Source organism: Hyaena hyaena, unplaced genomic scaffold, assembly GCF_003009895.1.
Source record: "Hyaena hyaena isolate Hyena2069 unplaced genomic scaffold, ASM300989v1 scaffold_725, whole genome shotgun sequence".
Taxonomy (NCBI): domain Eukaryota; kingdom Metazoa; phylum Chordata; class Mammalia; order Carnivora; family Hyaenidae; genus Hyaena; species Hyaena hyaena.
Genome location: NW_024081355.1, coordinates 864,060 through 888,466, shown reverse-complemented (window position 1 = coordinate 888,466; position 24,407 = coordinate 864,060). Strand labels below are relative to the sequence as shown.

General features: G+C 46.0%; 1 protein-coding gene across 1 annotated transcript; it reads left to right on the top strand.

Moving 5' to 3' along the window:
- The first annotated feature begins 229 nt into the window (after positions 1-229).
- Positions 230-22,001, top strand: LIX1L (limb and CNS expressed 1 like). Its single transcript, XM_039217847.1, has 6 exons — positions 230-586; positions 9,867-10,030; positions 13,352-13,492; positions 18,951-19,046; positions 19,375-19,452; positions 19,777-22,001. Exons 1-6 carry the CDS (start codon positions 295-297, stop codon positions 20,017-20,019), a joined length of 1,014 nt encoding a protein of 337 aa, XP_039073778.1. The 5' UTR covers positions 230-294; the 3' UTR covers positions 20,020-22,001.
- The last annotated feature ends 2,406 nt before the right edge of the window (positions 22,002-24,407 follow it).

Sequence of the window (24,407 nt, the reverse complement as noted above, 5' to 3'; positions counted from 1 at the left end):
AGAAGCGCCCCTGCTAAGCTTCTCCCTTATAAAGAATATCGCTTTGTCTCTTTGCAATTGGTCGCTCAGAACCTCCGCCCGCCTCCCTAATTTGCCTATGGCGGAGCTCGAGGCCTCCTGCTCCCGCCCAGTCTCTGGTGATTGGCAGAGGACCGGGCTCGTCCCCGCCCCCGCTTGACTGACGGCTGGGCCCCGGCCACGCCTCAGTCCCCCGGCTCTCGCTGGCGGGGGTGGCTGGGACCGTTAGCTCGCCAGGCTGGCAGGCTCCGGGCCGCGGCGCCACCGGCGGACGCGATGGAGACGATGCGAGCGCAGCGGCTGCAGCCCGGGGTGGGCACCGGCGGGAGGGGCACTCTGCGAGCGCTTCGGCCCGGAGTGACCGGGGCCGCGGCGGCCACCGCCACACCCCCCGCGGGCCCCCCGCCCGCGCCGCCGCCCCCCGCGCCGCCCCCGCCGCCCCTGCTCCTGTCGGGGGCCCCCGGGCTGCCGCTGCCCCCCGGCTCCGCCGGCAGCCCCGCGGTGCTGCGGGAGGCGGTGGAGGCCGTGGTGAGGAGCTTCGCCAAGCACACGCAGGGCTATGGCCGAGGTGAGTCTGCGGCCCCGGCCTCCTGCGGGACACCCTCTGTAAAGGAGCCTTGCTGCCAGAGTCCTCCGGATCGCTTTTCCTGGCGCGGAGCCCTCACATGCATTTCCTTTTGGGGAGTTTCCTTCTGGGCTACACACACACACACACACACACACTCTCTCTCTCTCTCTCTCTCTCTCTCTCTTTCTGTCTCTCGCTCGCTTATACACCCCTCTCACCACCTCCTCTTTATTGAGGTACTGCTATAGTCTCCAGGGACTATAGTCCCCTTTTTACAAATAACAACCCTCTTTTCTTCCCAGCCTTTTCTCCTTTAGAAATGGAGTTCTTCCTGTAGCTTTCCTACCTTAACATCTCTTTGCCTTTGAGGACCAGCCTGCATTGTGTAGGATCCTATCCTTTCTCTCCAGTGCAAGGCATTTCTCATCCGTTCGCCCTCAATCTTCCTTCTGTGATCTCGGCCATTCCTGGGCTCCCCCTGTTAATTGATTCCACCTCCGTAATCTTTCTTTTTAAAGATTTTTGTTTTTTAAGTTATCTCTACACCCAAAGTGGGGCTGGAACTCACAACCCTGAGATCAAGGGTCACGTGCTCCAATGACTGAGCCAGCCAGGTGCCCCTTTCATCTGTCTCCTTAACCTTGACTTTTGAATTCTTTCCTTACTTGTCCTCACGCTGAAATTTCCAATACAACTTCAGATTTGCTGGGGGAGTTAGGTAGTGCCTTCGCAAGTCACTTAAGATTGTGCTTTTAAATCTGGAACCGCACCATGAGCCCTTAGTACCTCACTTTGGTGTCTTTTTAAGTACGGAGCCTCACAACTCCGGCCTCTCTGTCTGTCTGGCTCTGTTTTCCTGGCCCTTTCCCAGGAACTGAGGATAAATCCCAGGCCTTGGCTCTCTCAATGTTAAGTTCTGTGGAAATGAGCCAGGCAGAAACCCTATTTCCATTAGAGGTCTTCATCTTACAGCTGCCTAATTTCTAGGCCTTCCAAGAAGGGGAATGTGAGGATTTTCTTTGTTGTTTTTGTTTAATCAGTGCAGAATTTCCCGAGTTTGGACTCCAGGTTTAGAGTGTAACAAGGAACACAATGTAGTGAGAGGTGTGGGATACAGAATTTACGTCTGGAGTTTCTGAGATGTCACTTTTCTTCTGCTTGGGTAAATTCTGCCTCAGCTGAAAGCGACCATGTCTCTAACCTTCTCGTTGAACAATAGTGCAGAGAAAGGTTGCAGGGCTTTCTTTGTAGGCAATAATGCCTTTCCCCTCCCTCCCTTCCTATGAAAGTGTAGTGAAAAGAGCTTACACAGATTTCAGAATCAGACACGTGTGGGTTAAATCCCAGATGAAATCTCTGTCACTTGCCAGTTATGTTTTGGGGGAAGCGACTTAACGTCACCAAGCTTCAGTTTCCTCGAGGATCACAAGGGGGTTAAATGAGCTATTGCATCGGACACCTAACAGATACCTTGAAATGATGAGTATTACCTCAACTCTATTGGTTCATATATATCCTTGAAAGAAAATACCTCACTTTCTCCCATTCTTAGATCCTGACAGTGGAAATCCAAAGATTCCCGTGAAAACAGATTTTTAGATCCATTTTGCTCCATGTGCCTAGTGAGTCGTTTACTGTCGGTTTCCTTTTGTTCTTCTACAGCTTGGACTCCTACCTGGTGGGGCTGGCCCTCTGCTAGGTGCTGGGAATGCAGATGCATGTGATTCTGAAATTCATCATGAGGGGGTAGCGTTGTTTGTCGAGTCTAATTCCTGGATTTAACAGGGCTTCGTGATGGAAGTGCCATCAGCTATTGTCCCGCTGCTCTCAGGCTCTTTGAGACCAAGGGAAGGTCTTTGCCTCTGGGCGTGGGAGCAGTCACCCTAAAATGAACCCTTCCTCTTGGAAACCTACAGGCATTTATTAAAATTGTAGGGGAGCGTGCCCCTTTTCTTGTCTGTGTTACCTGGAAAGCTTCTGATTTGGCATCTAAGCCGAGTGTACTGTAAAAACTGCCTTCATTTCCTTAGACAGGATGAAGGAGCAAGGGGATTTTACTGATGAAGCCTTCAGACTCTGTGGCAATTCCTTCTTCCAACCTCCCTACCTCCCACCACCCTCCTCATTATTCCTGAGTCTCTCATTTCCAGTCTGGATGTCCCGCCAGGACTTCGGGAGAGTTTGACAGAGAGTGCAGCTCCGGGCAGGCAGACTCTGCCGATTTGGCTCAGAAGTCCTGCACCACATGGAATCACTTATCCTGCATCAATTAATAAGCAAAACTGCCATTGGCGTGAACCCACATACCCTTGTGACTGATGGCATGGTGTTCGGGGCCTGGCCCTATTTCCCTGAATAGAGTTGATCTGAGCCCAGACCATCATCTGACCCAGCAATGCTTTACTGTATCATCTTTTTTTTTTTTTAATTTATTTTTGAGAGAGAGAGAGAGAGAGAGAGAGAGAGAGAGAAACAGCACGGGCAGGGGAGGGTGAGAGAGAGAGAGAGGGAGATACAGAATCCGAAGACAGGCTCCAGGCTCTGAGCTGTTAGCACAGAGCCCGACACCAGGGCTCGAACCAACAAACTGTGGGATCATGACCTGAGCTGATGTCAGACGTTTAACCGACGGAGCCACCCAGGCGCCCCCACTGTATCGTCTTTAATTCACGTCCTTCACCTTCTTCTTGACTGTTCCAGGGTCACCTTTTCCAGTCACTGTCTTCAGATTTACCAGCATTCATGGAGGACCTCAGCGTTTATTTTAAAAACGCAAAATCAAAAAGCAAAACTCTTCTGTTATTTCACCTGTTTGTCCAAATCTCTCCCCCACCTCCACCCCCAATCCCCTTCCCTGCAAGGTACACACACAACTCAGTATGCTGTAGGATTGTAATCAGCTTGTAGGGCACAGGGTTTGGAATCCGAGAACCTGGCCCTGTCACACATGGCTGTGTGATCCCCGCTCAATTGCTTAATCTCTCCAGGCCTCTTCTGTTTCGTTCATTGGACAAATGTTTATCGGTCACCAGCTGCTGTGGTGAACGAGACAGATACCCAGCCCCCTGTCTTTATGGAGCTCGCAGTCCACTTCATGGAGTCTGTGTGAAGGTTGATGGTACAATAAAGCAGGGCAGCACAATAGAAAGAGGGTCAGCTTTGCGGCAAACAATCCTTGGTTCTAAATCCTGGTTTTGCCACCGTGGCCTGTTCCCTAACTTGTTCACTCTATCTTTGTTTAGTGTTTTTATTTTATTAAAGTTTATTTATTTTGAGAGAGAGCATAAGCGGGGAGGGGCAGAGAGAGAGGGGGAGAGAGAGAGAATCCCAAGCAGGCCCCGCGCCGTCAGTGTAGAGCCGGACGGCTGCAGGGAACAAACCCACAAACTGGGAGATCAGATCATGACCTGAATCAAAATCAAGAGTCGGACGCTCAACAGACTGAGGCACCCAGTCTTGAGGGGCACCTTAAGATTTGATTTTTAAAAATTAAAAAAAAAATTTCATTTATTTCTGAGAGAGAGAGAGAGAGAGGCAGAGTGAGCCGGGGCGGGGGCGGGGGGCGGTCAGAGAGAGAGAGGGAGACACAGAATCAGAAGCAGGCTCCGGGCTCTGACCTAGCAGTCAGGGCAAAGGCAGACATGGGGCTTGAACCCATGAACTGTGAGATCATGACCTGAGCCGAAGTCGGATGCTTAACCGACGGAGCCACCCAGGTGCCCCAAGATTTGATTTTTTAAGAGGCGCCTGGGTGGCTCCGTTGGTTAAGCCACCGACTTCGGCTCAGGTCATCATCTCACGGTTCACGGGTTTGAGACCCACGTCAGGCTCTGTGCTGACAGCTCGGAGCCTGGGGCCTGTTTCAGATTCTGTGTCTCCCTCTCTCTCTGTGCATCCCCTGCTCACACTCTGTCTCTCTCTCAGAAATAAATACATATTAAAAAAAAAGATTTGATTTTTTAAGTAAACCCTATACCCAACGCGGGCTCAAACCGGCAATGCCAAGATCAAGAGTTTCCTGCCCTTCTGACTGAGCCAGCCAGGTGCCCCAGCTTGTCCACTTTTTGAAAAATGGGTCTTATAATACTTACCTTGATAGTTTTGTGTGGAGTAAATGAGATACCGAGTGTAAATCACACAGCACCTAGTTAGTACTCAAAGAGCCGTTGCTATTATTATGTATTTGGAAACCCTATGAAAACTGCAGGTGGTGGGTATTGGTAGCATTACCATTTCCTTTGTCCCTGTTTACACATGGCTGGCAGTCTCTAAAACCGGCATGATTGACTGAACGACCAAGTCACTTTCCTTGCTCTGTAACTTCTGCATGGCCCTCTGCAAACCCATATCCTAGGAATTATTGCTCCCTCTTTATATCCCAAAATGGGTACGTGATTGGAGGTGCTACCCAGCTACTCCACTAGGTGGAACAGGTGAATCTTGCGTGGTTATTTTCTGTTTGATGGTTGCTCCTTTTCTTCAGAATCACAGATAGCTTTTCTGCCCATAAGTGACTGTGGAGGCAAAAGCCTGAATATTTCCAATTTGGGGAATGTTGGATTAGACCTTGTGTCAATTTCCTGTAGCTGCTCTAACGGATTACTGCAGATTTGGGGGATTAACAGAAATTTATCTTCTCACCATTCTGGAGGCGAGAAGTCCAAAATCAGTATCAGTGGACCCAAATCAAGGTGTCAGCAGGTCTGTGCTTCCCCTCCTCCCCCGCCCCCTAGAGGATCTAGGAAGAAACTGTGTCCTTGCCTCTTCCAGCCTTGGGGCTGGGGTGGGGGGAAACTGTCAGCATCCTTGGCTGGTGACTGCATCGGTCTGATCTCTGCCTCTGTGTTCACACTGCCCTTCCTCTTCTGTGCTGCATCAATTCTCCTTTCCTAAGGACCCTTGTCCTTGCATTTAGGGTCCACCCAGATAATCCAGGATAATCACCCTATCTCAACATCCTTAATCACATCTATAAAGTTTTTGCCACCCGCAGTGACATTAACAGGTTCTAAGGAGGAAGGACATCTTAGCAGGGGGCGTTATTCATCCTACCACAGTCCTCTCCGAAAGTCACTGTCATCTTGCACCCCTTCTTTCCAAAGAGTCTAGGCACTGTGGGCTAGTCAGAGGCATATTCTACAGGTTGAAAATAGGAAGCATCAGATAGAATGTTGTTAACCAGCTTCCCTATCTTCATCATACTGTGAATTAAACTGGGCCAGCCTATTCTCGCCAGCCTGTATGATCAGGGAGAATCTTCTCATTCACCTCTCAGTTGTATTAGCTGTTTTTTAAACAGAGTGAGTGAGAGGGTGAACATGCACACGCGTAGGAGGGGCAGGAAGAGAGGGAGACAATGATCCAAGGTGGGCTCTGCACTGACAGCAGAGAGCAGAGAGCCTTGAGATCATGACCTGAGCTGAAGTTGATCGCTTAACTGACTGAGGCACCCAGGTGCTCCTGCATTAGCTATTTATCTGTGCTCTCTCACCACAAAATTGTATTTATTTTTATGATAGAAATTTTTTGGGGGAACCTAAGTGGCTCAGTCAGTTAAGGGTCTGACTTCAGCTCAGGGCAGGATCTCGCGGTCCGTGAGTGTTGGGCTCTGTGCTGACAGCTCGGAGCCTGGAGCCTGCTTTGGATTCTGTGTCTCCTTCTCTCTCTGCCTCTCCCCTGTTCATGTTCTGCCTTGCTCTTTCTCTCAAAAATAAATAAATGTTACAAAAAATTTTAAAAAAATAAAAATCAATGAGTCTTTGAGGAGTTTCCAATGCAGATCACAATGAATTGCTTTTCTCCTGAAATTCCCCATTTCATCCATTTCTGAAAGAAGACTCCCTATCTCCGTTGGCTTTGAATAATCGTTAAAAAATAGTCCTGGATGGTGTACCGAGAGGGATTTCACATAGAATGGACATACACTTCTTAATAGGACCTTCCCGGTGACGATGGTTTCCTCCCCTTTCTCTTTATTTCCGTATTCTCCCTGTTGTTCGCATGTCAGGAGAGCTGTCGCCCAGCGCTTTGTGCTAAATTGTCTCAGAGGGAACTGGGGATGAAAAGACCTCAGTGGAAGGAACACAGATGGCTAAGCTTTCTGGGCAGCAGTGACCTTTGAAGGGGCCCTGCCAGCACTAAGGGTGGGAAAGACCAAGTTCCCATTTAACACTGCCTTTTAATGGGAGAATGAACATTCTAAAAAGTCAGTGAAATATAGGGTGTTAGGAAAGAGCTTTTGCAGCTTTCAAACTCTGGCCCGTTCAGTTGCAGAGCAGGGAGATGACAGTTACTATCAGCCACTGGGTTGGGGACACCTCGCTGGCTGGCGTTGCCTCCACCATGAATGAATAGAGAGAGCTGTGTACCTAGTAAGTGCTCACATTTTCTGCCTGATGCGGAGGTGACAGCCATGGAAACGTGCTATTCATATCTCCTGCTGCAGGGGCACAGCTGACTGACAGCCTTGAGCTGCTGTCCCGTCTGCGCCCATCACCTCCTGTGCACTGTGGCCACACATCTTGCAGGCTGCCCTCAGTCAGTGACGGAGCCCAGCAGGGGCACCCACTCAGGCACATCTTGGTAAAATGTGGGGTCTCTTCGGCTTGGCGACTTCCCACTGGCCTGGCCAAGCCTTTCTTGGAAATGCAGTGCCAGCTGAGACTGTCACATCCAGACCTCCTTCCTTCCTTCCTTCCCACGCCCCTTCCGCAGCTGTGAGACCTTCAACATGGTCCGAAGCCCCTCCTTCCTCCTCCCCAGCACGTCTCTTGTACATTTATCCCGTCCTGGTGTCTTCTCCTTGGCCGACCTAACCTGACACAGTACAAAAGACTGAATGAGTCCTTGTAACTAAGAGTAGAGAGTGGTCATGTTGGAAGATAATGAAGAATGCATGTGATCACTTACTGTTATGAGGCTTTTGTTGAAGCCGCTTGAAATGTCTGGAACCCTGGAGTCAAAGTGATCCTTTCCAGAGGAAAACTGATCTCATCCTTCCTTCTGTCTGAAGCCCTTCAATGGCTTCTCGCTGCTGTTAAGAGAAAGCCAGTACTCCAGTGTGGCCTGCAAGGCCCACTGTGGTCTGGTCCCTGCTTCCTTTTGCAATCTCATCTCGCATCACCTTTTCCCTTGCTCTCACTTTTTGAGCCATGCGGGTCCCTTTATTTGCCGTCTTCTTTGTTGCTACAGAGCCTTTGTGGTGGTGTTCCTTCTGCTCAGAGCTCTTCCTCTTTCCTTTTTGCCTAGTGAATTCATACTCATATCTGCACTTAAATATCACCTTGTCTGGGTAGCTTTCTTTGACCTTCTCAATGAGGTCAGAAGCCCCTATGACATTTCCCATCTACCAGAGTCCTTTATAGCACTGGTCGTAATTGCAGTTTTTCATTTGCTTGAGATATCTGGTTAATCTCTCTCTCCCCCTCTTTGTTTTACTTTTTAAAAAAAAATTTAAAACATTTAAAATTTTTTTATATGCCTTATTTATTTCTGAGAGAGAGAGAGAGAGAGAGAGAGACAGCATGAGCAGGGGAGGGTCAGAGAGAGAGGGAGATACAGAATCTGGAGACAGGCTCCAGGCTCTGAGCTAGCTGTCAGCACAGAGCCTGACGCGGGGCTCGAACCCATGAACCGTGAGATCATGACCTGAGCCGAAGTTGGACGCTTAACCGACGGAGCCACCCAGGCACCCTGTTTTATTTATTTTTTTAATGGAAGAGGTTTTTAAATTGGGGGAGGAGGGGGACTGTTCTGGAAAACAGTTGGAGTCGGATATTTGATTTTACTGTAATACATTAGCTGGCTGCTGTTTGAGAGATGGCAGAAGTCAAGATACTTCTGGGTCAGAGACAAAGGACTTTATTGCTCATAGTACAACAGGTACCACAAGCATGAGGTTTGTCTGCATCCGTTCCCTTTGCCTCCCAAGTCTGATGTGAAGGGCTCAGGTGGATGCTTGCACAGGCCAGAGGTTGCGTTACAGAAGCAGAATGCTTAGGGGACCTGATGCTTCATTGTAAGCAGGAAGCAGGCTGTTCTTTGTCCCGGGGGGAGACATTACCTCATCCCTTGGGTTTCTTTCTGCAAACACAATCCTGAGAAATGGCCCAGGTGAAGAGCAGCCAAGTCCTTGAAATCTTGGCATACCCAGCAAGACAGAAAGGAGCACAGGAGACCTCCAAAAACCACTTGTATCTAGGGAAATCCTCAGAAGAGAAACTCATGCGTGCGCGTGCGCGCGTGTGCGCACACACGCGCACACACACACACACACACACACACACAGTATTTGTATACATAACATATAAAATTCCAGGATGGAAAAGGAATCTGGCTGTGGGTGTGCTCACCAGGAGCACAGATTGGAGAAGGGCTACAACGGCCACATTTCCTTGAGTGGTAGTCCAGCGTCGCATGAAGGCTGGGGACGCGGACTCTGGAACCAAGCCAGCCTGGGTTTGAATTCTTGCTCTGCTGCTTTCTAGCTATTATATCCTTGGGCACGTTACTTAACTTCTCTGTGTCTCATTTCACACATCTGTAAAATGGGGGAGAATAAAAGCACCTGCCTTCTAAAGTTTTTGTGATTAAGTGGGTAAATCCCTTAGAGCAGTGCATGACACACCGGAAGTGTTGAGTAAGCGAACTTCTTATTGAGCTGGTGGTGAGTATTCTAGGCCACCTGACCAATTGTGGAATGATCTCCTTGCATGTCGTCAGGCAGGGGTAGTGGTCTGCTGATCTGGACACTGCCGCCGATGGTTAAGTTATTCTGCTCTGGTGTCAGAACTAATCAAAATGTGAGCTAGAGACACCGGGTAGGAGGCGAGGCATCCTCTGGTCTTCCAGTGCCCTGGCCTTCATCAGGGTCTAGGTTGATTAGTTTGAATGCCTTAAAAAAAATTTTTTTTTAACATTTACTTATTTTTGAGAGAGAGAGAGAGAGAGAGAGAGAGAGAGAGTGAGTATGAGCGAGGGAGGGGCGGAGAGAGAGACACACACACACACAGAATCTGAAGCAGGCTCCAGGCTCTGAGCTGTCAGCCCGGAGCCCACGCGGGGCTCAAACCCATGAACAGAGAGATCATGACCTGAGCTGAAGTCGGACGCTCAACCGACTGAGCCACCCAGGCGCCCCAGTTTAAATGCTTTTAAGTGGTGACAGGTGAGGCGCTAGGGTCAGACCCTTCATGTAGGTACAGGATACAGATGCCGTATTGAAGCACAGAACTGCTTTGGAGGCGTCCGGTTGCTGAAGTCAACGACTGCTCTCTCACAGTGAACGTGGTGGAGGCGCTGCAGGAATTCTGGCAGATGAAGCAGTCCCGCGGGGCAGACTTGAAGAACGGGGCTCTGGTGGTTTACGAGATGGTCCCCTCCAACAGCCCTCCTTATGTCTGCTACGTCACTCTGCCGGGAGGAAGCTGCTTCGGGAGTTTCCAGGTAAGAGTTGCGAGGTGGCAGCAACGGAGAGAAGTGCTTAGGTGCCAGTGGTGGTTTTTGCCATCACTTTGGCCATTAAGTCTCTGTCGGAAATCACGTATTTGGGGACCTGAAACCAGTTCTGGGCAGATCATTCTGATGAGCACCTGAGGCTCATGTAACCACGGAAGAACCTCAGTGGCTTTTCTTTCAGCTACAGAAACTCACACCCGCTGTGGATTTGAGCAGGTGTGACTATGCCCTTACTCTGTATATCCAGAGCCCGTATTCTAATCCGGCTGTCCAACTTCCTGCCGTCTCTTTCTGAGAACACAGAGTAATATTCGCCCCCCTCCCCCGCCCCCAGCACTTTTTCCTAGGCAGTCACTCAAGAAAGCAATGTTTGTGTTCCTTAAGAGATCAAAGTGGAGGGACTATGTATGGTGGAAATAGTACCCGTCTAGGAATGAGAAGATGCACATTCTCATTCCCCCCACTGCCAGCAGGGCAAATCAGGTACATTCTCTGGGCCTCAGTTTCCCCATCTATAAGATGAAGGAGATAGGTTAGATTCTTTCCTTTTTATATATATATATTTTTATTTTTTATTTCTAGGGGAGAGAGAGAGAGAGAGAGAGAGAGAGAGAGAGAGAGACAGTGTGAGCAGGGGAGGGTCAGAGAGAAAGGGAGATACAGACTCTGAAATAGGCTCCAGGCTCTGAGCTGGCAGTCAGCACAGAGCCCGACGCGGGGCTCGAACCCACGAACCGCGAGATCATGACCTAAGCGAAAGTCGGACGCTTAACCGACTAAGCCACCCAGGCGCCCCTAGGTTAGATTATTTCTAAAGTCTTTCTAGTGCTAGCATTCTACAGTTCTATGAAAGGGCTGTGATATACGATGGTGAAGGGTGTTGCCATTATAGGGCAAGAAGAAATTTGACTAGTGTGATTATTATCATCAGAGACGGAGTTTTTACATCACCCACAGGTAGGTAGCCTTCTGAGATGTCAATATACAGTCTGCATAGAAATTTAGAGATGATAATAGATGTTTTGTTCTGGGTTTAAGGCTTGTAGAACCCTTAGACAAAGGTATAACCCCTGCTATGTGCTTCCACAGCACCTTGAACTTCCCTTATCATACTACTTATCATGACCTATGGTAATTATTTCACCTAGTGGATTATGCTCCATGAAGGTAGAGATTGTGTCTATCTTCTTTCTCAGTCAGTCTTAGATCCTTACCTCCGACTCACCACACGGCAAAGGGTAGGCATTTAATAAACCAGAGGCATGAATCAGGGGCCATTGCAGTTCAGTTCCTGCCTCAAACAGAAAAGTCCTAAAGAGGCTTCATTTCAAATTAAGTGACTAATTTTTTTCCCCTTAGAACCCCAACCGTTTCAGAGAAATAAATATATGCTCAGGATGACTAATGTTTATTCTTTCTCTTCTAGAAAATAAGATCTTCCTTCTCTCACCTCATCTTATTGTTGAATAAATATTTGATCATTTTAGGGTGATGCCCATAACCAGATCATTACAGTAATTTGATTTCTGTTATTTCCCCCAAAGAACAAAATTATCTATCTTGGCCTCTTTCAGCTTATATCTTCTATACCCACTTTGGCAGATGAAATTTCTCCTGGTGGTTTTCCTCTGGGATGACCTTTCGGTAGAATGAGCAGCAGGCTAGTGAACAGAGAGGTGGAAAAAGAGGAATTGCAGAAGACGACTTAGGGTTAATGTACCAAGCTCCATATTCTGTCTCAGAGAGACCTGTCAGCTAAAGAAAATCAGGAGTTACTGATATTAAGGTGGTTAAGTAGCGAACACATCCTGGTCTACTTTTAAAAACCGTAACATTGGGGCGCCTGGGTGGTTCATTCGGTTAAGTGTCAGACTTTGGCCCAGGTCATGATCTCGCGGTTCGTGGGTTCAAACCACGCGTTGGGCTCCGTGCTGACAGCTCAGAGCCTGGAGCCTGCTTCGGATTCGGTGTCTCCCCTCCTTTCTCTGCCCCTCCCCTGCCCTCACTGTTTCTCTCACTCTCTCAAAAATAAGTAAGCATTAAAAAAATTAAAAATAAAATAAAAACTGTAACATTATTTTCTTCCTTTCCTCTAATCCTAATCCTAAATGACAGAAAACAGAGAGGCCCTTGAGGCAGCCAGTGATGATGAATTATATAAAGAAATACTAGGGGGATTTGAGGTTGAGTGATTTAAGACTTCCAAAAATCAGACTTGTTCTATGAGACGATTGAATGGATACAATGCAAACACGTGCATTTAAATTTTTCTTGCTTTGTTCACGTCAGCTTTCCTTGTCCTGGCCACCCCTCTCTTCCTTGCTTCCACGGGGTGGGGGGGGGGAGCGGGGGGGATAGATTTACAAATCCCTTCTTCAGACCTTGGGCTCTGGTCAGGGATAGCTCATTGACCCACTGCGTTAACGGAGGAACTGCCTACTCACAGCTAAATGTGAAGTCTAAGAATCCCAAATGGGTGCTTCTTTTTTTTTTTTCTTTTTTTTTTTTTAAATGTTTTATTTATTTCTAGGAGAGAGACAGAGAGACAGCATGAGCAGGGGAGGGCCAGAGAGAGAGGGAGTCACAGACTNTTAAATGTTTTATTTATTTCTAGGAGAGAGACAGAGAGACAGCATGAGCAGGGGAGGGCCAGAGAGAGAGGGAGTCACAGACTGAAACAGGCTCCAGGCTCTGTGCTGACTGCCAGCGCAGAGCCTGATACGGGGCTCGAACCCGCGAACCGCGAGATCATGACCCAAGCGAAAGTCGGACGCCTAACCGACTAAGCCACCCAGGCGCCCCCCAAATGGGTGCTTCTGGTAGAGACTAGAGATTTCCTTGGCAGAAGCAACCTGGACAAGATTTATTCTACTCTTAGGTCCTCGAGAGGGATGAAAACAAATTTTGCCTGTGCACGGAACAGGGGAGCAAGACACAAATTTCTACCAGGCTGGCCAGAATCTGGCTTTTGAGTAATTAATTCTGTTGACAGTTGAAGCAGGGGTATTTTTTATATCCAGTGATTATATGCTGACCTCAGCAGCCTTCCTCATTCTGTATTCAATTCGGTACGAACTCTAGCCGTCTCCAGTTCCTTAATGACTTCAGGATGTTGAGTCAAAATTCTGTTTCCAAGCGCCCCAACCGTTTTACAAAACAAAACTTGTAGGGTATGCTGAACAAACTGATTTATCCAAAGGCTCTTCCAAGTGGCTTCTATCTTAGTGGTTCCCTGCCACTGTCCCTTCCTCTCTCTCAGACGCACACATATACATATATTTTTTCTCTCTCTCTCTCTGTCCTGCGTAGTTTTGCCCCACAAAAGCTGAGGCCCGGCGGAGTGCGGCAAAGATCGCACTGATGAATTCTGTGTTTAATGAACATCCTTCCCGAAGAATCACTGATGAGTTCATTGAGAAGAGCGTCTCTGAGGCCCTGGCATCTTTCAATGTAAGTTACTAGGAGTTGAAAGAAAAGAAGGTGGGGGATGGGAGGACTGGCTGGCTGGGAAGTCTTGTAAATCAGTGGGAATCAGAGCAGGAATTCTTGTTTTCTTTCCTGTATAGACAGGAATTTATTTTCTGTCGATCTTGCGTATCACCCGTGCCCTCTATCTCAGTCACTGATGCTATGTGTATGTTTGTTTTGTTGATATTTTGCCTCTTTTATTGTATCTCTTTGGGATCTAGAAACCTTTAATTCAAGATTTATGGAATTTTAGGGGCGCCTGGGCAGCTCAGTCGGTTGAGCTTCCGACTTTGGCTCAGGCCATGATCTCACGGTTCGTGGGTTCGAGCCCCGCATCGGGCTCTGTGCTGACAGCCAGCTCAGAGCCTGGAGCCTGTTTCAGATTCAGTGTCTTCCTCTCTTTCTGACCCTCCCCTGCTCATGCTCTCTCTCTCTCTCTCTCAGAAATAAATAAAAACATTAAAAATTAAAAAAAAAGATTAATGGAATTTTAGAGAGATTCCAAAATAAAAACTGAGCTTGAATTTTGCTTTTCCCAATTTTGGTTTAAGACCTTACTCCCTTCTTACTTCACTGTTCTTGTTTGTTTGTTTGTTTGTTTTTAATTTTTATGACTGCTCTTATTGCCACTCATCTCCATTATCTCTCCTATTAATAAAGAACACTTTAGGGGCACCTGGGTGGCTCAGTCGGTAAAGTGGCCGACTTTGGTTCAGGTCAGATCTCACAGTTCATGAGTTTGAGCCCCGAGTTGGGGTCTATGCTGACAGTGAGAGCCTGCTTCACATTCTGTGCCTCCCTCTCTCTCTGCCCCTCCCCCGCTGTACTCTGTCTCTCATCTCTCTCTCTCAAAAATAAACATTAGGGGTTAGGGAGAGGCGAAGGGGAGCGATGGGCATGGAGGAAGGCACTTACTGGGATGAGCACTGGGTGTTATATGGAAACCAACTTGACAATAAACTATAAAAGAAAAAAATAAACATTAAAAAATAAAAAATAAACATTTAAAAAGTTTTAAAAAATAAAAAATAAAGAACACTTTATAATACAGTGTCTTAGTTTTTTTTTTTTTCCTTTCAAGGAATGGGGTGGATAATCTACTTACTCTCTTTAAAAAGAATGTTCCTTCAAATGGTGATGATGATGATGATAATGATGACCCCAGCTAATCCTGATTGAGTGTTTACTTTGTGCCAGGGACTGTTCCAGGGTTTTCATGTGTATTTTATCTCATTTGATCATCGTCATAATGCTCTGGGATATAGGAACTGTCATTACCCCTCTTTTACAGAGGACGAAGCTAAAAACATAGCAGTGAAGTTTTGCCTGAAAGGATGTAGCTAGAAAGTGGTAGAGCCAAGACTGGAACCCAGGTCAACTTAGAATTTTCTAGCTTAGGGGTACATCTTGGAAATGAACGCTGCCTTCTGTCTTCCTTCTCACAAGTTCACTGATAGGGTGAGAGCATGAAAGTCAGACCAATTTTCTGTTTCTGTTCTCTTTGAAGTTAAGATGTAATTACATATACTAAACCCCTTCAGTGATCTGTTTGTGTATTTAGTAGTTTTGAACACTTTAGATCATAAATTGGCTTCTCTCTGTTACCCAGGACCCATCTGATTTTCTCCCATTTCTCTTTGTCCCAGTCAGAAGTATCTACAGAGAATAAAAGCAATTTTTTTATATTGATCAAAGCCAATGAAAATTAAGAAAGTACATTTATCGCTCTTAAGTCACCTAATATATTATAAAATGAAACATTAGTTTGGATTGTAGAAAGTGATGCTTATAAGCATGGACTCAGGGGCTGCCTGGGTGGCTCAGTCGGTTAAGCATCAGATTTTGGCTCAGGTCATGATCTCATGGTTTGTGGGTTCGAGCCCCGCATCGGACTCTGTACTGACAGCTCAGAGCCTGGAGCCTGCTTCAGATTCTGTGTCTCCCTCTCTCTCTGACCCTCCCCTGCTCACACTGTCTCTCTCTCTCTCTCAGAAAAAAAAAATTTTAAAAAAAGTGTCAATTTCCTCATCTGTAACAATCATACCTATCACATAGGATTATTGGATAGAAGAGAATATATTTAAGCACTCAGCGCATGTTACCCGTTTAGAGGCCTTTGGATGCAAGTTCGTAGAAAAAAATCTCACTTCAAACTGACTTAAGGGAATACATCAAGAAAGGAAATTTGTTCTCTGACAGGACAGGAAGTCCAGAAGTAGAGAAGAATTCAGGGCTGGTCGATTCCATGGATCAAGAATGTCATCATCTATTGGCCAAATTCTTTCCATCTCTCCATTCAGCCATCCTCTAGATATTGGCTTTGTCCTTTGGCTGGCTCCCTTCAGATGCAAGGGCGCAAGATAACTATAGAATTTCAGACATTAAATACAGATATAACTATATTCAGAGACAGACACCATCTTTCTTTCTTTCTTTTTTTTAATGTTTTTATTTATTTCTAGGAGAGAGAGATAGAGATAGTTTGTGTTTGTTTGGGTGTCAGAGAGAGAGGGAGTCACAGACTGAAACAGGCTCCAGGCTCTGAGCTGGCAGTCAGCACAGAGCCCGACGCGGGGCTCGAACTCACGAACCATGGGATCATGACCTAAGCAAAAGTCGGACGCTTAACCGACTAAGCCACCCAGGCGCCTCTCTCTCTTTCTTTCTTAAGTAGGCTCCACACCCAATGTGGGGCTTGAACTCAGGACCTTGAGAGTGCCTTGCATGCTCTACCAACTGAGCCAGTCAGGTGCCCTGAGACCTCCTTTCAGTATCTCTTTGGTGATAAGGAATCTTCTCCCAGAAACCCTCCAGTAGACCTCCTACCTCCAATGGCCATTCCCACCTTAAAACCAGTTATAAGCAAAAGAGATTAGGATTTACCCACTGGAATTACAGGATAAAATCACTCTTCCCTGATAGAGATACATGGGGGATGGGTAGGTACTAGAACAAGATTAAGGTTCTACAGGAAGGAAGAAGGAAATAGATGTTGGGTAGCTCACCAGCAGTGTCTACTACAAAGTGTTGAGAAAACATAAATTATTATTATTCTCTGCAATATTTCTGTTTGACTAACCCCTCAAAACTGAGAATTTAATAGATTGCTCATTAATTTCCCAGTGGAATCGCCATACTCCAGATAACATTGATTTGGGGGCACCTGCGTGGCTCAGTCAGTTGAGGGTCCAACTTCGGCTCAGGTTGTGATCTCATGGCTTATGAGTTTGAGCCCGCGTCAGGCTCTGTGTGGACAGCTCAGGGCCTGGAGCCTGCTTCAGATTCTATGTCTCCATCTCTCTTTCTCTCTCTTTCTCTCTTCGCTCACGCTCTGTCTCTCAAATAAACAAGCAAACAAACATTAATAAATAACATCGATTTCGTGTTAGCCATGGGTAAAGGGTACTGTCCACATTTCTTTGCTTTCAGCTTTTGTTCTTTAAAAGGCTCTGACTTGAAGACTGTATTATCTTTTGACAAATCACCCAGCCTCTGTAGGTCTGAGTTTCTTCATTTGTAAAATGAATAGGTCGAGTTAAATTAACTCTTAATTTCTTTCCAATTATAGTCTAATGCTACTATCACTTATCAAGTATCCTATGATTAAATGTTTACTGAGTAAATGGAGTTCATTTCTAACCATGTTAGATGTAGAAGTGTCACATGAAGTAGATCTTCCCAACGGGTGGGTCCTGCCACTTGTGTGTACTCCAAACAGGTTATAGTTGTGCCACAATATTGACCCCCCTCAGCTCTCCGGAGACTGAGCATGGCCAGGGACAGGTGGGCTCCTCTTCCCACAGCTTCTCTATGCCCCAGTTGGCTGTACAGAGATGATCATTACTTTCTATGTACTGTATCATGGAAAACTCTGGAGGTTCTGAACAAAGTATTGTATTAGGCAAACATGAAACAGGTTCATTGCTTCAGGGCCCTTGATGCTCATAGTGAAGACTACCTTTTTCTTCCTCCCTCTAGCTTTTCTTTTTTAAGAAAGATGTTGGCCTGTTGCTTCTCATAAGCCACAATAAATGTGGGTTGATCTTGTGTACTTCTGACTCCTTGTTGATTCTAGCAGAGTGAAAACTAATAATAATAAGCTAGCACATATGGTGTGCTTATTAAGTGCATGGAATGATTGTAGGTGTGATACATATACAGTAAAGCCCCGTGGAGAAGTGCCCCATAATAAGCTGAATTTGGATATAACTCGATTGGCTCTGGACTTCTGCTTCTCAAAGAGAGCAGAACCTTGGGAGGTGTGGGGCAGGGATGTGGTGCAGAATGGGCTAGAAAGAGTGGGCAACTTGTCAGGAAGCAGAAAGAGAAAGTTGGGTCCCTGTGTTCCCAGAAGTCTCCTGGCTTTATTTTCCTAGATCAGGTTGACCAAAAGGTCACCAATAAACCAGGAGCTGCCCTTATTTTGGAAGTCCCAGTCAGCCCCAGGGTCGTGGAATTGTCCCCAGTAATATTAAACCACCATCAGGTAGCACTAAACCAAAGCCAGGACCAGAATGGATTTGGATTGTGTAACTGGATACCAAGCCTAGTATAATAATGTACCACATTTGATATACTTGGAGTTTTTAAACCACATTTATCCCTTTTAAAATATTTTTTAATTTAATTCTCAAAACAATCTTAGAAGATGGATGTGAGAGTATTCCCATTTTACAGATGAGGAAACAGAGGAAAAGAGAGGTTAAAGGACTTCCCCAAGGCCTCAAGATGAGTAGGAGATCCAGTCTATACTGTATTGTTTTTTTGCACAGGGCAATGGATCTTAGTTCTATCCCCACAGAGTCATGTCACCACTAGAACACACAAGGCAATGTCCAAGAGGCCAAACCGCTACCCAGAATTTACTGTGCTTATGGCTCCTGCTGTTTCCCTTTAAGATGCATTTGCCCGATCATCCTCTAGGCTGGTCCAATCCTGTGTGTTAGACTCACTGCTATTTTGGCTAAATCAGGGTTCTTGTCTCTGTCTCACTGTTCCCTCTTTGGAAGACAGGGAAAATCAGATTGACCTCTGTCACTTGAGTTAATATGTGCGATGACTTTGGAGTCTTCTGGGTCTATGCTGACCAAAAGAATAGCCACCAGCCACATGTAGCTAATCAGCACCTGATATGTGGCTAGTATGAATTGAGATGTGCTGTAAACATGGAAGAGACATCAGATTTTGAAACCTTGGTATAAGGACGAGAATATAAAACTTTCTTTAAACATTTTTAGGCTAACTATAGCTAAATAATATTTTGAATATTAGCTTAAATAAAACATGCTATTTAAGTTGGTTTTGCCTGTTTATTTTTACTTGACGGTGGCAACTAGAAAATGTTAAATTAGATTGGGGGCTCGCACTGTATTTCTGCTGGACAGTGCTGCTTGAGGTCCTGAGTGAAAATCTGTCTGTCTTTTCCTTTCTTCTGTTACAGGGCAACAGGGAGGAGGCTGACAACCCAAATACAGGGATTGGTGCCTTCCGATTCATGTTGGAATCCAATAAGGGCAAGTCAATGTTGGAGTTCCAGGTACCATTCCATTTACTTCCTTGGCTCTAATAACATGGATCAACCTGCATCTATATTATATTTTGTTGTGTTACGTTACGTTACATTACGTTATATTATATTATATATCCTTTTAATCCCTAACTCACTGACCCTCAGTTGGAAGGGAAAGGAGGGAAGGCTAGAATATTTTTCAAAATGTAAATACCTTCCTTCCCCAAAGGGCGTATCAGAGTTGGTGTAAGAGATGCTTACACAAATACATTCTGTAAAAGGTCCCCCGTGTAATTGGGATGCAAACCCTCGATATAAAATCACTGCTCTGGCACTTCGTATCATCTTCCCCCAGGAACTAATGACGGTTTTTCAATTGCTGCACTGGAATGGCAGCCTCAAGGCCATGAGGGAAAGACAGTGTTCTCGGCAGGTAAGACACCCTGTCTGTGAGAGGAGTCTCGCAGAAGGACAGCTTCGAGGTGGCTGTCCTGTTAGAAAGAAGCAGGCCTACGGCTACCAGGTTGCGAATATTGAAAGCCTCAAATTCCTGACATCTCTTCTGTTTAGATCTTAACCGTGACTCTTTGGCCTGCCTTGCTTCCCCCACCGGGACGTTTCCCTTAAGGGTCTCCTTAAAGGACTTAAGTGCCGACTCCAGTTAGGACTCCAAAGCTAAGAGTTCCTAGTCCCATCGGGTCCATCTGGTAAGAACCTTGACTTTGTGGGTAACCTTCCTATTCCTGTCCCCTTCCAGGAGGTGTTGGCTCATTATTCACACCGGGCCCTGGATGATGATATTCGCCATCAGATGGCATTGGACTGGGTGAGCCGGGAGCAGAGTGTGCCGGGGGCGCTGTCGAGAGAGCTGGCGGCTACTGAGCGTGAGCTGGACGAGGCCCGGCTGGCGGGCAAGGAGCTGCGCTTCCACAAGGAGAAGAAGGATATTCTCCTGCTGGCTGCTGGGCAGCTGGGCAACATGCATTCCTCCAACTGCTAGGCGCCTGCGCACACACTCCCCACCCTCTCCGGGCTCTTTCCGATCATGTCTTTTCTAAGACTTCGTGTGGTTTCTGTACATACTTCCTCAATTTTATACTTTAAAATATAGAGAGAGATATATATGTATATGTATAAATGCTACACTCGGATTCGGATTTGCTGGGAGACCCCTTTCCTTCTAGTTTTTAGATGTCGTTTCATCAGAAACCTCGCCATTCCGCCGTGTGAAAGGAGCAGGTGGGCTTCCGGGCTTTGCTGGCTCTCACACTCCCAGCTCTGGGTAGTCATTTCAGTAGCACAAAATGGTTGACAAAGTGTTCTTATAACCTAACAGGGAGTTTGAATAGGGACCGTATGCTCCGCCATCACCCTCTTTCCTGCTTTCTCTTGGACTCCAAACAGGGTACGAGCGTGAAGGCTTTGGCTTTAGTCTGTCTTGAGTTCGGCCTACTTAGTACTGATCTGTTCTGGTAACTAGATATTTCCTTGCCTAGACTCCCCCCCACCCCATCCCCCGGCCACTTCCCCCCAGCACCATACTCCTCCTCGGCCTCCAAGCGGAACTTCATGTTGAGGCTTCCTTTATTATTTGGAAGGAGGTGGACATCTGCCTTCTTATTGTTAAAATTATTCCTGAGACACTTCTCAGGAGGAAGAAGGAATTATAAACACAGAAGTAGGTGTTTATTGTCTAAATTGCTTCTGGGGCGTAGATACCGTACCTTGCTGGTAATCCAGCTTTCCGGATGTATTCTGGCTCCAGAAGGGGTCAGCGTTGAAGCCTCTTATCTTCCCAAATTCCCTCTTCACTCCTCCTCCCCTGCTCGCCCAGCTTCACTGAGCCCGGCGTTTAAACCCTCCTGCCTGCAGAAAATGGTAGAAGGGAACACATATTTCCCAACTCTCTCTCTTCCCTTCCTCTGGCTCTTTGGAAACGTTATTTGTCTTGTTTGGTGAGGGCCATGTTCCTCTCTCTCCCACCAAGCTGCTGCTGTTTGCGACCTTAGATGTCCATAGATTCACAGTTGTTTTCTCTCTTTCCTTTCCTCTTTCTCCATGTTGGTTATTAGAGCAGGAGTTGATCAAGAAAATTAGATGAGACTGGCGTTATGGCACCTCCTAACTGGAACCTTGGGAGACCGTAGGAAGGAAAAGAGACTAAATGATCGACTATTTGTGTTTTTAACTCTCCCCCTCCCACCCCAAGTCTCCCTCCTGGGTGAAATAGGAGAGAAATGATCTGGGGTACAGCTAAAGCATTCCTCTTTGGGAGAATTTTTTGTAGGGCTCTCAAAGCTGTACTTTCCCCTTTGTTTCTATAAACTCCTTTATACTCTATTATAGTTCAGTGCACTTTCTAAAATGTGCTTGGGAAGTTTCCTGTTTCTGCAAGATTGGACTTTCCATTCTGTGAGTATACACTTTATTTTTAGAAATAGGTTAGGAAATAGGCCACAATTTGCTCTTTTGGATCAGATAGGGATAAGATGAAACTCAGCTGTTTTGCTTTTGAAATCATCGTGGTGATCAGTACGTATGGGATCAGTGGTAAGGAATCGAGCAACTGTTTTAGTGCTTGAAAGGGACCTCTGGGAATTCTCCAAGCCGCATCTCTGTATACTACAAGCACATGTAGGGTTGGCATAGAGGCCCTAACATAGTATTTACCTATGTGAAATAACAGGTATGTCTATCCAGTTTTTATTGATATTTATAATCCAGAAATCATAAGCCCTCCTTTCTCCTATGCTCCTTTCTCTGGGAAGTGTGAAGGGGTGTGAGTTGTGGGAAGAACTTATCCTTGCACCTCCTGGATTATTGTTTTCAAATAACAACCAGTAAGATCCCAAAGAACTGGAGAAAAATTGTTCCCTGATCTGTCCATTTTCATTGTTACAGATTTCACTTATCTTTTTACTACTTTCTATGTATTTTGTATGTATAATTTTATACAATTAAAAATAGATTTTTGTCTAGTGAGCCAGATTGACTATTTCTTAAGACTTCTGTGTCAGAGGAGCTCTAAAATGACCGTTTCTTTTATAAACAGACTAAAAGATAATTTCTATTGTAGTTTTTGGGTGGCAGAAATAAGGCTGCACTGCTGTGGGAAAGCATCATGCCTCCCCTCCGGACATTTGAGGAACCCGGATTTTGTCACTGACCCCTTCTCCTCAAGCTCTACCCATTTCCACTGGCAGGCTCACTTACCATGGTGACTTCAGCTCTATCTTACACACCATTCTCAATCTCTTTCACCCTTTTGAGCTTTTACATCTATATTTCCATATTGGACATCACAACCTGAACTTATTTTATTAAAAAAAATTTTTTTTTAAATTTATTTCTGAGAGACAGAAAGACAGCGTGAGCAGAGGAGGGTCAGAAAGAGCGGGAGATACAGAATCTGAAGCAGGCTTCAGGCTCTGAGCTAGCTGTGAGCACAGAGCCTGATGCGGGGCCCGAACCCACGAACTGTGAGATCATGATCTGAATTGGAAGTTGGACATTTAACTGACTGAGCCACCCAGGTGCCCCTAAATTATTTTTTTATGTTTAATTATTTTTGAGAAGGAGAGAGACAGAGTGCAAGCAGGGAAGGGGCAGAGAGAGAGGGAGACACAGAATCTGAAGCAGGCTCCAAGCTCCGAGCTGTTAGCACAGAGCCCAATGCGGGGCTCAAACCCACAAGCAGTGAGATCATGACCCAAGCTGCAGCCGGCAGCTTAACCAACTGAGCCACCCAGGCGCCCCTCACCACCTAAACTTATGACACAAGCTCTTTGAAGTCACATATTCAAACTAAAGCCATTTCACACATGCTCCTCTTTGACACTCCAAATCTGTTATTAGGATTGTTATCTACCCAGTTACCTAAGCTAGAACCTTAGGTCCATTCCCTACCATGATCTCATCAGTCACTTCCTGTTGAGTTTACTTCCTATACAAGCTTCCAAATCTGTCTTGTCCACATCGGCTGCCCTTAGTTCAGTCCTTTATCATCTCCAGGCTGGACCACTGCAATAGCTTCCTAACCAGCCCCTGCCTTCATTCTTAACATCCTCCCAACTACTGTCAGATTTCTTCCTAAAATACTTAGGACTGCACCACTACCTTGCATAAACCATCATTTAACTATCTTTGTCTTTGGCAGCATTGCCCAAAGTTTTATATGGCAACCCTTGGTATTACCTGAGATGATTTTAGGTCACAGAGGGGCCAACATCTTTCATTTTTACTCAAACTGTAGTAGAAAAAATATAGATTTTTACATTTATGGCAGTGATATTTAAACTTAGTGTAAATTTGTTTAATTAAAAAGTCAGTCTACTTAAGGAAACAGCACTAATCAAGAAACAGCAAGGGGGGCTATTTACAGTTGTAAAAAGTCATGAATACCATATACTTGAAGTAGAGAAATTCTTGCCTACAGGATAAAATTTCAGTCTCCTTAGCACGGCATACATTCGGGCCCTAACCTGTACTTCCAACTTTATTTCCTAGCCACACAGCATCAGGCAAACAATTCCTTGCCCTTCTGATACTTGTTCATTCAAGAAGTATGTACCAAATGTCCACTGTGAGCTAGACCCTGGTCTAAACTTTAGGGACATGGTTGTAATTAAGAGTCTCTGCCATAAGGATTGCATTCTAATGGGAAATCAGACAAGTCAGAAAGTAAACAAGGTAGTTAGCTGGCTCCGCGAAGGAAAGAAACAAGAGCGAAGGACAGGAAAGTAGAGAAGACCCCTTTGGATGAGGGAGACCCAAAGGATGAGGCTGAAAGAGCCATATGAAGAGCTGGAATAAGCATCAGCAACAGAAAGTTGCAAAAGTCCCAAGATGGGAGAGACAATATAATTGAGGGGAAGTGTAGGGAGAGCTTAAGAAGAAGGCAGAATGGTGGTGGAAGTCCTTGGAAATAGGCAGAGTAGGCGGTTTGAATTTTATTCCCAAGCGCAAAAATAAGTCAAGTAAGGGTTTTTGTTAGGGATGTGACCAGCTGATTTTGTCCAAGATCACACTACTTCCTATGGAGAGCGGATTAGTGTCTTCTGTTCTCAGTGCAACCGTGTGGCCCAGTTCAAATGGAAGCCCTTGTTACTCCCAGTCCTACAAGAGGCTTTCTTTGTACTGCCATACCACCTTCATAGCAATTATCACTTTCGTAATGTGGTAAGAAAGGGACTGTTGATATGGCAATTATTTTGCCTTGTATTGCCCGCACCTTCTCTAGTATTAAATTCACGTGACTGTTTGATTAAAAAAACCAATAAATAAATGGACCTGCAGTCCACTATTGTTGGAGGTCTACATCAGGATTCCAGAATCTGGGAGCAAGATGGGTTTTGCCTCATCTCCTAGATTCCCCCCCCCCCCCCCCCC

Bases quoted from the DNA above. Each gene is read 5' to 3' on its own strand.
- LIX1L (XM_039217847.1), top strand. From the start codon at position 295: ATGGAGACGATGCGAGCGCAGCGGCTGCAGCCCGGGGTGGGCACCGGC. The intron at 10,031-13,351 runs GTAAGAGTTGCG...TGTCCTGCGTAG, and splicing joins GCTGCTTCGGGAGTTTCCAG to TTTTGCCCCACAAAAGCTGA. The intron at 19,047-19,374 runs GTACCATTCCAT...ATCTTCCCCCAG, and splicing joins AGTCAATGTTGGAGTTCCAG to GAACTAATGACGGTTTTTCA.